This window comes from Vollenhovia emeryi, unplaced genomic scaffold, assembly GCF_000949405.1.
Source record: "Vollenhovia emeryi isolate VEMERY1.0 unplaced genomic scaffold, V.emery_V1.0 DF939125.1, whole genome shotgun sequence".
Classification (NCBI taxonomy): Eukaryota; Metazoa; Arthropoda; class Insecta; order Hymenoptera; family Formicidae; genus Vollenhovia; species Vollenhovia emeryi.
The window spans coordinates 880,877-898,075 of NW_011967241.1; the positions used below are offsets into that span (position 1 = coordinate 880,877).

At 40.9% G+C, this 17,199-nt stretch overlaps 1 protein-coding gene across 2 annotated transcripts in view; it reads right to left on the reverse strand.

Annotated features, from left to right (window-relative positions):
* Positions 1-6,254: 6,254 nt before the first annotated feature.
* Positions 6,255-17,199, reverse strand: part of LOC105569203 (zinc finger CCCH domain-containing protein 13-like) — a 33,951-nt gene continuing 23,006 nt past the window's right edge. Inside the window, exons 2-3 of one of the 2 annotated variants that reach the window (XM_012025443.1) lie at positions 6,951-7,040; positions 6,255-6,632 (exon numbers count right to left, since the gene is read on the reverse strand). In XM_012025443.1, the coding sequence (XP_011880833.1) occupies positions 6,624-6,632; positions 6,951-7,040 (99 nt within the window). In that variant the 3' untranslated portion in view covers positions 6,255-6,623. Of the gene's footprint in view, positions 7,041-17,199 lie in introns of both variants that reach the window. The other variant, XM_012025442.1, reaches the window with a different exon arrangement.

Consider the following 17,199-nt stretch of genomic DNA (forward strand, 5'->3'; position numbering starts at 1 on the left):
CCAAATGCAGTCTTTGTTCGGCTGGAATGTAGAAGTCGTGTAAGTGACCAATCACATTTTGCCTCTCTCCGGCGCCGAATAAAAGTACCAAAACTTCGCGTAGAGCTCGGTGTCCTCGTCGGGATATTTTACTTACATTTTGCGCGCTTTCTCGTTCGAAGCACAAAATTCTTGCCGCATGAAAGAATTTTTAAAAAAGCAGCAGCAACAATAATACAACGTTGGGGCTATCGCGATTAGCTGCATTAAAGTGAAAACCATTAAAAACAGATTTATCACGCTACTAGTAGTGGAAACAACGGTAGACTGTCGTCTTAATGTATCGTTTTGAAAATGGAAGGAAGTATCTTGACACGTGACATTATTCATTATTATTGAGAAATTATGAAAGGAGTGCTGCGCTCCGATCGCAAGATGAGCGTCTCGACCCTCGGCGCCCGCTCCTTCGGGACGTATCTAATTGCCCGCAATTCCCGTCTTCCGGGTACGGTGTACGTGAGCCCGCATTAATTGCCCCCGGGCGACGCGCATCTGCGTTTCGTCGCTGCGACTGTGCGTGATACGCCGCTCACGGAGTTGTCACGGCTGTACGTACCGAGTAGAGCGGTGCAACGGTTTCAATTGTCCGCAATATGGCCGCCGGCTTAGGCTCCTCGGCTAGGCCTCATAGTCGTTATCCTTGAGAGCGCGCCGTGCATCTCCTTCGTTTTGTTTCAGCGTACGCGGACGGAGCGGGCGGAAAGGCGGCGCGCGAGAGAGCGCGGAAGGAGAGACGGGCCAGCCAGGAGGAAAAGAGGGACAGAGGTGGCCGAGGAACCGCGCCACAATGAGGACCCGAATGTTGCAAAACCGCCTGTGTGTCTGCGACGGTACCGGCCGGCTTCTACAAGAATGATAATTGCTGCTATCCCCATCCCACCGTGCCCGCGCGGTTCGTCCTGGTCTATCTTACTCCCCCTTCTCGTCCTATCAGCTCCCACCGCCCGTCGCGTCCGTGCGATTGGTATTGCGGCAGCTACCCCTTTTCGCGGGAGCCGCTGGTTATTAGAGCAAGGGGAGTTCCGAGGATCCTCGCGGAGACTCCCTGCGCTCTTCACCGAGAGCCTCGAATTCCCTCGGAAATATAGACCGGTATTCCATTCCGAGACGTTTCCAAAGCGTGATTATTGCTCTTGTTTCTCTCATCGTTTTAACCCGGCTTAGTATTCAAACGAGAGTCGCGTGAGGACGGATAAGCATTAAGAGAAGGTGGTTAAGCTGAAAGAGAGACGGATACGAGTGATTTATTATCAGCTGAATCGCCATTGGTAACGCGAAAATAATAGACGGCAGTTTCTTTTCTAACGTCGTCCGATTCCCCTTTCCTTTCTTTCTCGGGCAACACGGAATATCGATTGCATTTCCCTGGAAAAGCATTAACGTACTTGCTGAATTATTATGTGATCGGAGAGCCTGGCTCCAGACCTCAACGCCCGAGAGCCCGGGACCATTGCAGTCATCGGCTGCAGCGATTCGACTTCGAATTAGTGTTTCACTCTAAATTGAGCGGCGTTTTTGTAAGGCCCGGGACCTAATTGCGGAACGGCGGTAAATTTTTTGACGGACCGCTCCCATGAAAAATCACTCGTCAGATATACAATACTCGCCTCTGTAGGGGCCAGTCATCGTGAATCAACGGCTAAGAACCATATGTTGCTGACCGACTCTGCGCTATGGAGTCATTGAGAAAACGGTTGTAATGAGAGAGACCACCCAATGAGTACTTCGTGCCGATCGGCAAATCAACGGAAACTCGAGTCAAAAACCCCCTCATTATGCGCTTCATTATTTCGCAGGTGCAATCCACCGGCGCATAATCGATCCTCCCGTCTCTTGATATTCAGACATGGACTGTTTGCATATCATCCTTAAAATTACTCTGACGTGTGAACTGTGAATATATAATGCTTATAATTAACCGACGGAACTACTTATTAAGTTATTTGCATGCTAATAAATAATTGAATGTTTTCTTCTTATTCTCTCGCCCTTTTTATATCAGAAATCTTAACAGAGAGCATACCTGCCCGATCATTTTTCTACCTTCGAACTCACCCCCTCGAATTTCACGTAAGCTGCCCGTTAATGGACCACGAAACTATTCGCCGTAGAAGCGAATTGCAACGCGAGATATCTTCGTAGATGTCTTTACCTGTAAAATATCTTTGCAATATTTTTGACAAACGCGCGCTTATGATAGCGCGAGCACGTATTGTGGATCACGAAATAGAATTGTGCCGGTATTTGGGCCTGAAATTTCTCTACCTGACTCGGACTGAGAAAAGAGAGGTATTATAGACGCAGTAAAGCACTAAAACAGCCGAATAGTTCTACAGGCCCCACGGCCTCTGCGCCGTAAGTGGACATTAGCGCCCGCATTGTGAAACGGACCGCATCGTCCTTAACTGATGGGAGTCCCGAACAAAGGAAGTTTAGTTTACGTCGCGCGATCCTGAATATTACATACGCGGCAAATGAAAATAATTCGTTCAATTAAGATACACATGCATCTGCGCGTTTCGCGTTCACACTATTCAACATTCAGACGCAGCCAGCGTTATTAATAATAACACTTTCTGCGAAATTAAATTAACATCGCGTGCGAGATCACGTCCCGGCCGATGACACCCATCAATAGTAACAAGCGAAATTGAAAGAGAGACCCGCGAGTACTATAAGCCGTCTTGATTTAACTATCCAGCGTATCCTGTACACTTCGGCGCCTATGCCTCCGCGTGTACGCATATAGAAGCTGCGTTTTACGCTTCGTGGATATTTTCGGGCCTTCTTAGCTCCTTGCCCCACTCGGCCGACAGTGGGGGGATTAACCATCGACCGACAGCGCTATTGGTTACCGGATTGCGTCTCCCAATGGGTAAAGGCACGAGAGGAATTCATCGTGGATTTATCGAAGAGACGACGATCCTCGAGGAACGTTAGGACCTCGCGAGATTGGCTTGCGCTAAAGTGCAACATTCCACTGCGGTGCAACAAAATGTCTCGGTAGCGACTTGCTCCAATTAAACGTCGGTTTATTCCAATGTTATTCACTTTCGACGCGTACACTTTGATGAGTTAACAGCGCGAGTCTCAAATAAAATCTGTTCGCGTCCTCTAAAATTGAGGCGCGACTTTCTAATCGTAGTTTCACTTGAAATTTGTATTCGCGTCTAAAGTGACCAAGTATTTCGTGAAATATTCGAGCATTACTTGAAGAATTCCGAAGACTGGCACATTTTGTAATGGGACACCTGTCTTGAAAACGCACAAATCGGGAGAATCGATGCCAAATAATTATCACATTTTGCACGGATGTGTAAGATATTTGTTTCCCTGAAATTAGATTGGTTCCTGTTCTGTGATTCCTATTTCAGACGCTCTGCAGAAGAGCAATCTGCTTCCGTTTTCTCGCTTTCTTTCATTTCTTCCTTCTCCTTCAGAAGATAATTCTCCTAACTAAATAATTTCCGGGCGTCCTCGGGCTTTCTCACGCCGGGCCGGCGCGCGGGAGGCATGTTGTCGAGCGCGAGACTTGCACGTTCACAGATCAAACAAGTGTAAAGAGGCAGCAGGAGAAAGATTCGCTGCACATTCACACCACCGCGCGTCCTGTCGCCCCTCGTCAAACACCATCGGGTTCGACGCGCGCGGGAGATCCTTATCTCGAATCAAAGATGCAAAATCGTGGCTCAAGAGGCAAGGAAGGCCTTTTCTCGGGACGCGTTATTTTAAAAGAATTTCGAGATTTATGACAACGCGATTATTCCTATCCTCAGTTTGCGGCTATTTAACTTTACCAGAGATCGTTGATCGACTTCCCGATGGGCATTGGTCGAAATTGCATTTGCATAAAAAGTAAAACTACTCTTTTCCAAGAAAACTGTCTGCCCGAGCAACGAAAAAAGACAAGACATACATGTAACTTTTAATGAGACTTGACTTAACTTTTAACAAGGCGCAATTCGTTAGACGAATACGATATAATACGATATAATACGTATATATCGTAAAAAAGAGAAGGTTGTCTAACGAAGAATTTGAAGTCATTTGCGTCTTGTTAAAAGTTAAGTCAAGTCTCATTAAAAGTTTGGTTTGTCTTAATTTTATCCGTTCTAGAATCAATGCGCTTTTCAATCTACGAGATAAAATGACGTCTTCTACAAGGTAAAGTTATTTGAACAAAGATGTTTGAATTGATCCTCTCCAATCACACGCACTGATCTTTTTTTAAATAAATTAAAGTTGACTGTGAAATTAATTCTTCACGTTGATGACAATTTTGAAGAATTGAAAGCACAAAAAGCATAAAAACAAAATAACACGAAGATAAAAGACGCGGAAAAGCTAATTCCAGACAAATGTTGGATTTAACGATGACCCGTACGATACGTGACGTGCACTAAATGTAATAAAAAAAACTGACATTAATAAAAAGTGTGACGGAAAATGTGACGTTACAACCTCGTGCATTTTGCCGAGGAAATAACTCTTCGTTATTTGTCCAGGGTGAGAAGGTAAATCAAATCTACTATCGTCTATTATTCAATATTTTCAGGTACGTACCATCCAGTATTTCACGTATCGTTTGTCATGCGCGAAAGACGCGGCGGAGGTAGGCGTTGTAAGAGGACGCTGATTAATAATTCGGCAACAAACAGATTTCGTGCGTGTAGATACACCGAGCGGTCGCACATGCGTTACCTACGGTCCCACTAAAAAAACAGGTTCCGAAAGAACCTGACCGAAAGTAAGTGACTATTAACGGTGGAATAGCTTTATAAAAATTTATCATCCCTGGGCTTAATAGTCCGTTCGAAGGACGGAGTATCTCGGTCGGCGATGCCGATAATAAAATACCAATGAACGGAGTGAAAGAGGTTCTCCCCTACCTCCGCTAGCCCGAGCCCCCTCCGCGCTCGCGGGCCCGTGAAGAAGCGGCACACACCGATTTTACACGCTAATCCCTCCTACGTACGCATTGGTACCTGTCAAAAAATGGCGTTGGGGTGTAGGAATATATCCCGGGATGGAGGAGATGGGCGATCTCTAACAGAAGTTAACCACGGCGCAGCAGGGCTGCGAGTGGCCAGTTTCAATGGACAAAGGTGTAGAACCTCTGTCAGACTTTCAAAACAATGTATGCTAATAGTCGGTTACTAGTAAAGAAATATTCCAGTTGTATATAACAAAAGTTCGCTTATCATAAATGAAAGAGTATTATGTCTCGATTCTCAATCCTGGTGATTTTGTCTAAATTAACAGTGCTCTTCACAAATGCTTTTATATACTTTTTTTTATTTCACTTAAATCCGATATTTCTCTTCTTTTGGTAAATATGATTATTTGCAAATTTATGCCAGCCAATAAATTTTCAGAATGGAACTATTATCCGTTCCGCAATATCCGATACGATATTCTTTTACGTAATTATTCACCCGTTCAATTATTATTTCTACTTGTATGTCGTAAGAGTTGTAAAATAACTTTGAATAAATAATTACGTTATTGTTGCAGCCAAGAGCAAAATTTTTTGAAAGAATTTATGCCATTCGATTTAAGATATGACGGTCTACGCCAGTGAAGCAGGTCAGTATTGCTGTAAGGATTTCGAAGAGGACAAAGAGATCCTTTCCTTTCCCCATCCTTTTTCTTACTTCAAGAACCTCCCTCTTCTGCCATGCCTTGGCAGACCCGTCATTGCATTAATGTAAGCGCGGCCGCGTCGCGCCACCAAACAACGCAATGGTGAGCTGCAGCTGTCGGATGCTCGCCCTTCACGTAGCTAATGCTTCTCCAAATACAACGCGCAGTACCTCGAGGTACTGTCGAAAATATAGGATGCGCAGGTATATGCGACATAAAAAATTGTAAACTTTTAAATTACATTTGAACTAAATTTCCTCGTTTGCCGCTGAATCTGTTTAATTTTCGTCAAACGGGTAAAATTATAATAATTATTTAATAAACAAGAGGAACTTACACACACAATTATGTCGATATTTTTCTAAAAAAAATTAATTACAAAATTATATATATATATATAAAATTTATAAAAGTCACGAAATGTATTAGAATTGGTTATTAACTCGAAAAATTGTGTATTTTATATTACACTTAAACTGTAAATTATGTAGAAATTTATTATTATATTACGTAAATTATATAATAAATGTTTGTATAAAATATGTATAATTTTACAGTATATGTTCTATATAATATACAAAATACAAATATATATTTTATAAAACTATCTGTTCATTTTTACCAAAGCAGAACAGTAAATCTTTAGATGCATTTAAATTTGAACTAAATATAATATTATCTACATTATTAATGCAATCTATATTCTAATTGATATGAAATATCAGTGCTGCAATAAACTTTCAATATCTGTAACACTTTCTTTTTTTGGACACTTTAGAGGTTCGTTAACGCCATTGTCGCGACTCACGTTTGCGGCGATTCTTTCCTTCCCGGCGAATTAAGGCGATGCCATCGCGGTAGACCGATCGTTTGTGTACTTTTTGTTTAGTACGCATCGTTCTCAGCTTCGAGATGCATTCCATCGACAAAGAATTTCGCCATTAAGTGCACTAAAAGCGAATTAAAACAGTCAATTGTTGACTGCGTATGATGATATGCATCTTTTCATTTACCAAAGTGTAAAATCGATATAATGAATAGGTGAAGCAAATAATCTACGACTGCAAAAATCGTGCCAGAGTGATTCAGTTGTTCTCTCTCTTATTATTAGAAAGGTGTGTGACAATTTACAGAAGTGCGAATAAGACAGAAGCAAATTCGTATATCGACCAACGCAGTGCTGTGCAGTTGCACGTGATAGATATTTAGACTTTTATTATTTTGAAGCGTCAAGTTGCGTCGAGCAGCATCACGATTAATCTACTTACAACGATCGCCGATCTTGTAGGTACGCACAGATTCACTAACTGCAGATCGTTGCGACTCTCATGCAGCGTGACTCTTCCGTTTAATTTTCCCTGAAAGGCCATCAAACTCTTAATACGGAAAAACATTTATTAGTCGTCGTACTAACATTTTCAGATCGTTTGTAAAACGTTATATTGCTTTTTGTTTATATCAATATTAAATAATATTTTTCACGTCAGTAATTATTATTTCTTCGAGCACGAAATGCGAGTTAATTAATAACACATTAGCTCTCAGCCACGAGTTTTGTTCCCGATTTATCAATATTTTTTTTATTTCCTTCGCCGTTATTTCTCTGGTAGATTTTGTCATTTTTATACTTTATTGAGGCCTAACACTAACATAATGTTCAGGATTAACGAAATATTTTAAGTCTTAATTTGATTTGCAACTCATTGTTGCCTAAAAAGAAGGTTGTAATTATTATTAACAAGTAGATTTTAATTGTAAAAATAAAGATTTGTCTAATTTGCACGAACGATAATTGTTCGAGACCGAAATTCATGCGGTGAAACAAGATCTGCGGCGGGTACCCATCGTCATAGAAGAGAGGAAAATAAAAATGAAAGAAACTGAAGATAAAAGCAACAAGATTGAAGGACAGGGGCAGGTACTTGCAGACTTTCGAATAGTCTGTACTAATGATCTAACCACGTGGGGTGCATCAACGCTCCGGTCGGATCGTGTAGCCTGGCTAAGTGAAAATGCGCGTAGATTCTTCGAAGATACAAGCCTCACCGCCGATCCCGTCGTCGTGCTGTCTGTTCTCTCTCTCTCTCTCTCTCTCTCTCTCTCTCTCTCTCTCGCGCGCGCGCGCGCCCTCTATAGAATAAACAATAAAAACAAATAAAAATTACACAAATATACCAGATACAGACATCCGATGTTCTCTGCAAATTCTATTGAGAATTCCGAGAATCTCTTGCTTCTTTTTCACCAGTTGAACAAATGTATAAGTCACTTCACCTTTGCCTTTATATGTACATGAACGTGCTTTTTCTCGATCATCTTTCTCTACAACTTTCCATTTATTGAACGATGAGAAAATATTCCGGTTCCCTTTTACTTCTCTCTCTCTCTCTCTTTCTCTTTGGCTCTTAATTTTCTCTCTTTTCAAATCCACTGAATCCATCGTCCAATTAAACTGAACAGAGTGTCCATCCATAGGCACTCCGAATTTTTTCCATTGTTAAAACACTGTTGCAGATTACCCTGCAAAGTTAAGACCTTCAGGAGCCTCGTCGTTTCACGAATCACGCACACGTCCGTCTCCCATCACCGTGATTGCGGATACGATCGAAACCGTGCGATTTTCCGCCGGAGCGAGTCGCGCGTACGCGACTCGCGCAGCATTGACTTAATTCGAAGGGCGCTGCGTTAATAACGTCAAGGTACAAAATAATAGACAGTGAAAAGGGAGCAAGTGGCTGCGGCGCAGAAGTAGGGCGCGGAAAAGCAGGGCACGGAGGAAGAGCTCGGCATGAGTATCGCGTCAAAGCCGAGCAATAATAACGGATCGCTCTCTCCCACCGCGTTTTCCCTTAACCTCCCTTTCTGAACAGTTGCAACATGTGGTTACCGGCGAGGCGTCCCTCTGGAACCGTCGGATTGCTTTTCTAAGGGCGCTTCTTCAAGCCGATTCATTTATGTACCGGCGTGATGTCACACGTTGCTTAGCGCAATCATTTGTTAATATTAGGAATATTGTTAATGTTATAATTAATCAATGCTAATGTCCCTTCGAGGCGTTAGCTCGTAATTAACCGTTGACGACGGGTGCGTGATGTAATGTACGTGTGTGTTTACGCTCTCCTTTTTTCCGGTGTCGCCGCCAGATGCGCGCGTGCACATGCACGTTGTATTTTACGTCATACAAATAAACGCGATACAATGATGAATCTAAGGGATGATTGGCAGGAAAAAAGAGAGAGAGAGAGAGGAGAGAGAATGGGGGGGGGGGGGAGAGTTGAGGAGTCACGCAACGAGCACAAATGTATCTACGTGATGCACAACCCCTGTCCATGGATTATCGCGATCAGCTCGCACACTCTTTCGTGGAAAACGGGATCATGCAAGCCGCAAAGTAAAATTTCAGTTGTGACAGTTGCTGTACAAAAGCAAAACGTGACCATGAAAAGGGAGCAGTGTATCGAAACGAGGCAGTAATGTATGACGCATCATTTGTACGAAATTTCTTCTCTCGGAATATTCCACGTTCATTTAAACGGAATAGTTTTATGAAAGTTATATTTACAGTGTAACGAAGTGTCGTTAAAAATTCAAAAATAATCCCTCTGAAAGTTCAACATAAGCGCTGAGAGGGGAGAGACGGATATTGTACGACTGAATGATTTTCACAGGGCTGCCATCGCGCCCCTTGATATTTTGTAAAATAACAATTTGAAATTAGAAAACGCATATCATCTCCAAATATTTCACGGAAGTTTTGGACACGTGTGCAATTGCTGTGCGCGACAATTGTGCGGGATGCAAGATAAAAACGCGGAGTTAAAGCGGAATTCTGTTGGCGCGATGGAGATGGGAGGGAAGGGTTATTTGTAATCTATTAATAAATTACCGGGCTGGTTAATTATAAAGTATAAATATGCGTTTTACGGTGCTTAGTAAGAAAGTGAAACAAGTTTCACCCGGCGAATACCAACGGTAACATTTGCAGGCGGCAACGCGCGGATACCTACGTCGGCGATAACGCAAAATTGCGCTCGGTGCCGATATGTCAGCAACGACGAAAGTCGTTTCTCCACGCTCGGACACGTGTACTTAATTTAATTGACCCATAATTACATCTACCGATAAGACTCGGCCCAGATGCCCCGGGCGTTTTTCCGTGCATTCGTGCAACTCGATTAAACGAAGCTACGTACATATTGCGGCTGATAAGTTGTACGCTTAGAGGGGGATTAGAACTTGGCAAGTTTCATGCGGAACGCATTAATGCCGCTACGGAGAATTCCCAACTCCGAGAGAATTCCAAAGTACAAATACCAATATAATATCACTAAATGTTATATATTTTGTCTCACTTTCCTTCCTGGAATTTGCATAACGGCATTGCTTTTGACATTATTCCATTCGTTGCATTGTTATTGCAAAAGCCTGCTCGTAATAAGATGCAAAATTAAGTCGCGCGAACTCTGCCCGGCACCACGTGTACGCGGCAGTTTTACGGCAGCCCGGCATTGCGGTCGTAACCGAGAAAAATGGCGAACAACGGTGATTTGTCGCGCGAGATGAGAAAAGGCAGAAGTGATTAAACCGAGCGATGCGACGAGCCCGATGCGAGAGAGGCGTTTAGTCGCATTAGCGCCGCTGCGAAATCGCCATGGCCCGCGTCCACAATCAGTCGCGATCGGCGCAACGGTCCAATGCGCTCGCGCCCGCGCCGTCCTTAATTACAATCGCAAATGAGACGGCGAACGGATAATTGCTGCGCATGTCGCAAGTCGCTACAATGTTGTCCAGCGGGTATCCCCTGCATCCCCTCGCTGAAACGATCCCGCGCGTAAGGAATATTATGTATGTGCAACTGGAAAGTGCATTCCGACATAGACTTGGGATATTTATTGGGCCACGCGACGCCGGCGATAATTTAATTGAGTCCGATGGCACAATTAATTAATGCATCAGTTCTTACGCACAAATGTGCTTCGTCGAATACAAACGTTACTAACTGTATCCATCGTGACGTAAGAAGTGTAAAAGATGTTGTATGAAATTTTTACTGGATTAAATGTGTAAGCAAAAATTCACATCATTGTATTAATATTTTCATACCAGCAATAAACTTTAAAGTTGTACTCTTGCACTTGTAATTAATTACGGTTTATGCACGCCATTAAATACATTAAGTTATAATATAATTTATGTACAGAGAAACACTCTGCGAGTTTGGCGAGATCGTTTTTTAACCGATTACACGTGGCATGACATTTTTTGTCGTGCGAATATTGCGAGAATATTTTCTCGCATGTTTTGTTATTTTCGTATGAGACAAGATCCGTTGACATTTATCGTGATATTCCGGTAAACTTCCATCTTAAGAAAACATCTGTACGTTTTATATTAAGAAACTCAGACTCTTCTTTCAGCAATATGCTATTAATAACCTGCCTCTGCGCGCGCGCGCGCGCGCGCGTATATTCCCGATAATAGCGAAAAAAACATGGTTCCCTCTGCAAATAATATAATAATGTATTCTCCCCGTGACATTATTGAAAAATAAAAATAATACCGTCGGCCTATATATGGTGCAAATATCCAAGGTCGATTAAACACCTGACCGCTAATTTCCGTCTTTAATGGCCGCAAAATGCGTCACATGGAAAGTGTATAAAATCGACGATAGACTCTTTATTATCGCGCCTCATTATCATTTACGCGTACCGCGATCGCTTACACGAAAAGTACATTCCCACGGTTGCAGCCCATCGATCAATGCGTCTACCGGCGGACACTTCGCGGCGCTGACTTCCGCGTTTAACTACCGTCTATATTTAGACATTTGCCACGACGGAGAGATTTCTCTCGTGGACCGCCATAAAATAATACACTGTAATTAGACACGCAGCATTCGCGCAGAAATTTCACTCGCCGCGTTGCGTCTCGATTTGTGCACTATTGCCCTCGATACCCCGGCATCTCGTGCCACTAAATCTTCCGTTCCATTATACCATCGTTATTATTATCGCTATTATATTTGGATGCGGGCAGATTGGATAAAATTTCCGATATTTTCACGTCGTCGCGCATACAATTTCTAATTAATCTCGGCTGCTTTGTGCTTTAGAACGCCGACGCTCGATCGATCACGTTGTAATAGATTTCTGTTAGCGCTTTCCCTCGCCATACAATTGCATTTGCATTTAGCATCTGTCGACGTTTCTATGGAATAAATGCATTCTACCGTCCGTAAAACGTATTTGCGAAATTCTAAAAGTTTGCACTTGCTTAAGCGCACAGTTATTGCAACATTAGATAAGACGTACGATAACAATTGTGATAAAACATAACGTAAATTGCAAAATACAAAACGTATGGTACTATTTAATTTATTATTATTATAATTTTTGTCTGCAGAATTATTGCTATTATCATATACATATAATTTCGTGTATTTGAGGAAGATTTATATACACTTTTTTACAGATAAGAATTGATTCATTTTTATGAAATGTACTGCAGGCTTTCGTAATTACTTTAAAATGCGAAACATCTCGAAAATGACGCTTCGTTCTTTATTACGTGAACATCCAATTATACGTAACCTTTCGTTGTTACGAACTAATTAATTAAAATTTATTCGCTAATGAAAATACATCATATTTGTGCATCATTATATTTTATATCATTACGTTCTGTAACTGTTTAAAAGATTACATTTCACATAATAAAAATGTACATAAAACCGTAATCAGCTTCAAGATTATTCTGCAATTAAAGTATTACGACAAATAAGAGATCCGTTAATTGCGCTTTAAATAAGTTTTCACACACAACGCGATTAAGTTGTCAATACTTAATCGAAATGTGTGAACGACTAATTGTCCGCCGATATGTTGACACCTTTCTTTAGAACGAAGTCACTTTTACATATATGTATATTTGTACTTTCTCCAATTCGCAAAAGTTTCACTTGTTAGTGTTGTGCATAGATGATTTTAAAATTAGCTAGATAAAGATAAGATAAAAATATATAAATTTATCTTAGATAAGATAAAGATAAAATCATATGATGATTTATCTAGATAATTTGCAGATAATATTTTTAAGACTTCATGTAAACACAGTAGAAAAGTTATAAAAAAATTATAGAAAAATTTAAATTATAAAGGGGGATATAGAATATATTCAGGTTAAGTTATATGACACACACATAAATGCATGGTCTACAACGCCATCCATATTTAAATAGTGTAACTGTTAAGTATTTTTATGTGGCTAACCTTATGTGGCCCTAAACCAAATTATCTGTACATTATCTTAGATAATTTAGTAAAAATAACACTTTCTTTCATCTAAGATGCAGATATAGATAATACTTATTTTTATTATCTACATAAAAATAAGATAACGCTAAAATTTTATCTAGATAATCATCTATATAATTTTATTTAGATAACAGCAAACACTGCTTGTTAGACTGGTACAAATCTTTTCTTCGATGTATTTCTCGTGCATATTATTGGTTTTGCGTGGAGAAAAAAAAAACAACCGCGTATCAAATAATTTTCACGTGTCAATAGGGAATATGCGTAATACTTTCTAACAAATTTTTGTAATTGGGTCATAAAGTTAAATTTAAATAACGTATTCGGTATGAAAGTATAATGAAATGCCGGCATTCATCATGAAATTTATATGACAATGTATCATAGAATTTTTTCATTATGCCGCGTGACAGGCATACAACTTCTTTATGCAAGACATAATTCACACCTATTCGAATAATACATACGCGCGACCTTGTGGGCAAAATGGAGTATCGTAATTTCAACCAGGAATTATGTTACAATGAGATTTACTCAGCTTTTTGTTCTCCCGATGAACACTTGTCACTTGCCTTCGTGATATCGAAAAGGTATTATTTTAATTCTGAATAAAAAAATGACTTGGGGCTTTACCGAGCGTACATTACGGTTCCTTAATTACGTGTGACACACGAACTTCACCAGCGAAGATGAGACTTTTTGAATGTACATTTTTTTGCCTAATATTTACAAGATCGCCCTATCCGTATTTATTACGTAATGCCGTATCGTAAGTCGACACCTTCCGGCGAGCTGAGATCAGAAAAAAAGCCGTGCTGTCAGCATGAAGATGCGCAGAAATAATCCAACGGATATCACACAGCACGCTCAGCATCTACCGTCGTATATCGTAATGAGTTACACGCACATGTACGGTCTATCGAAGGCGATCCGGGAGCCACGATTTCCGGGAATAACAGAAGACTAAGGTCTACTATCCTCGGCCACTTTGAAACAAGGTTTTTGGGGAGAGGAGCCGAAACTAGAGCGAGGGGAAACGAAGATGGGGAGAAAGGGAGCGAGAGAGACGGGACGAGAGGGAAAGGACGAGGCTGGGCCCGGGTAATGAGTATAATCAAAATGGTTTAGACGAGAAGGAGAAAGGGAGAGAGAAAGAAGCCGCGAGCTATACCTTACCAGTGTACACGATCGTGCATTTGAATTTGAATTTCAAGCCAACTTTGCCATAATGTTCATTGGTCACGCAGGAGCCATCTGGTGGACGAAGAAATTACGGGTTACTATCCGTTCCTTTCCTACTCGTCTCTAGCTGCATTATTGTTCGAATAGTATCACGCTTTGGTCTAGTCCTCTTTATGTGTGTACGCCGGTCGGAGGGACAGGTATCGCTATACGGGCGCGAGTCCGCGATCGTCCTTCTCTTCGCAGATGTTTTGCCAACGTCCGTTTTGACGGCCTTTTTGTTCCAGCTATCGGCAGACTTCCTTCTCGGCGTGTGCAGACTGATGTCGGCGGCGTCCTGCTTGACCTTCCGTCAACCCTTCAGGACCCGAGGCCACCAATTCAAGGATACGAATTCACTTTACAATGAAATAGATGCAGGATATAGTTTTAATACAAGTTTTACTTCCACCAAACTTGGCAACTATATTTGTTACACGTCGATGGATGCTGGCCATTACACTCGAGGCACGTCCTTATTTTGATACACACCCCTGTTCTTTTCAGATAGCACAGTGAATGTTCTTCAAGTTCTCTGCCTTTCTGAATTGCAATTCTTTAGGAATAACAAGAACAATAAGAATGATTGGGCAAATTACACCATAATAAACTTCTGATGAATACTCCAAGGCGAATGCGGCTGATTCTTCAAGAACTCTTCAGATATTCAGCTTTCTAATTCGGCGGGTATTCTTTCAAACGAATCCTCTATGAACTTACGTTCGCCTTTGTGCTATCTGAGTTATCACCTTAGCGCTCTTACGCAACTCGCGCATCTCTGTATTCTTCACTTATTTAATCGTTGTATTAAGAAGAAAGAAACTGCTGTTTTTGCAGCACGTACGTTGGCAACATCAGTAAAAAAATTCGCCGAATCCCTGCAATATTGTTACCTGAGAAATATGTTTAGTATCCAAGTATTTCAGCTCCCAGGAAGATTCGGGGCACCGCTTTGAATAGTGAGCTCTTAGAAATAGCGTAGGTATTATATAGAAATTCTTGAAGCATAAGAATACTGTCGGCTAAGAGTACAATTACCTGTTACTGCGAACTTTGAAATGACTTGGGAGACGAAATCTAACAATGCGGCAACGATATTTCCCGCTGACCTGACTCCGTTACTGTCCCTCGAAATATTTTACCATAACATTTTAGAAACAGAATCGGAATTCGTTTACTCGTGACATTTTATATATAAAAAAAATGTGGAGTTAATTATATACCGGGACTTTACGTTGACAGAAAATTGACTGAATCGGTAAACCGTTATTATTAAATGCAATTATAATCATCAAATTTATGGCAGTGCAGAGAGAAATATTTACACAATTGCAGTAATAAATACTGAATTTGTGATATTAATTACTTTATTTTAATTAAAGTTGAAAAGTTTATTTATCGATGAGACTATCAAACGCGTAGTGACACACAGCATTGAATGATTTAATTGCGTCTCGTACTATTTCGTATAATGTAATAAATATAATCAAAATATCCATTAATTAACAAGAGATGTTAAAATTTCATTATATTGCTGCGTTCGTTCATTATTTACCCCAGTATGATACCAATCGTAAATAATATAACAGTAGCGACGTTACATTTTGGTCGCAAATATGATATTTAATATCCCTTAAGTGAAACACTCACATAAAGGCGTAAGATTTATTGTGATAAATATCGCAGTATGATTTTTAACATATGATACCGTTATAGCGTATTAGATTTACCACACTACTGTGTACGCCGTTTGTAAAATGCATTAAGATTCACAATTGAAATGAATCGCTCAAATAGTGTGACTAATAAAAAAAAAGTATCGCCCAGATTGCAACGTTCCTTTATTAATAAGCACAAATCCACGGCGCGGCGCCGGGAGAATGCGCTTCTTCGGGGGGTCGACGTCGTATCGTTTACGCTTTGTAAATGTGAGGATAACGTTTTTAAGCCTTTTCCAAGTCAGTGGCGCATGTCTCTTGTTGATCAGCCCTTCTCCCTTATTGTATGCACGCAACCCCTTAAATCGCATTGCACAGCTTTCAGCTGCTGTTGCAACTATATCGTCTCTCGAATGTTGCAGATTCAACGCTTCACTGTAGGAACCTTTTTTTTTCCCCCCGATTACACCACCACGCGCTACGTGCACGGCGATCGTGCATTGTTTGCTTGAACATGTGCGTATACTAAGTTTCTCTCGCAATGGTTACATCTGGCCACGTCGCTCGATTTAACGACAGAATGACGTAGTCCATGTATTTTTGCCTAATAACTTTTCTAAGGCGATGGTCTTTCGCAGGTACTACGACGTTTTTCCTTTCGTCGAAGGGAAACGAAGCAATGTAATTCGAGTGAACGGGTCTGCAGAGGCCTCTCTAAATACTTAATAAGACCTGGCGAACCCTTACACACAGCGTGTTCCCTTTTACGGATTAAGACGCTGGGCATGTCGAGGGAAAAGAAGAAGAATAAGTATCCGTTCTGTCAAACGTCTTTACGCTTTGCGGTATGTCCAGGAATGCAGGATGATGCAGCACAGCCGCCAATAGTACCAAATATCTACAAATAGTATTTAATCTAAAAACTCTTGCGCTAGAGAATAGAAATGTGTACAATAAAGAGCAAAGTTTATTAATAAATAATTACGTAGTTGAAAAAGGAAAGAAGCATTTGAATGAAAACTGCGAAGATGGAAGAAACGTTTGAATCAAAACTGTAGATATGTGTGAGGTTGCAATCCGCAATAATCCAAATTAATATATTATATATCTATTATATTATATTATATATAACATATATTATACAGGGTGTTATGTAATACCCGCATCAACGCTTATTGTGGGATAGAGTGGACTAGACCAAGTCGAAAAGTCCTGTACCACTTTGCAGGTTTTGCAATAGTTAACGAGTTATTAATTATTAAAAATCGCTGTCTCAGGCCGGCCCACTGCCCAATTGAAACGTGCGGCGAGATCGATCGATC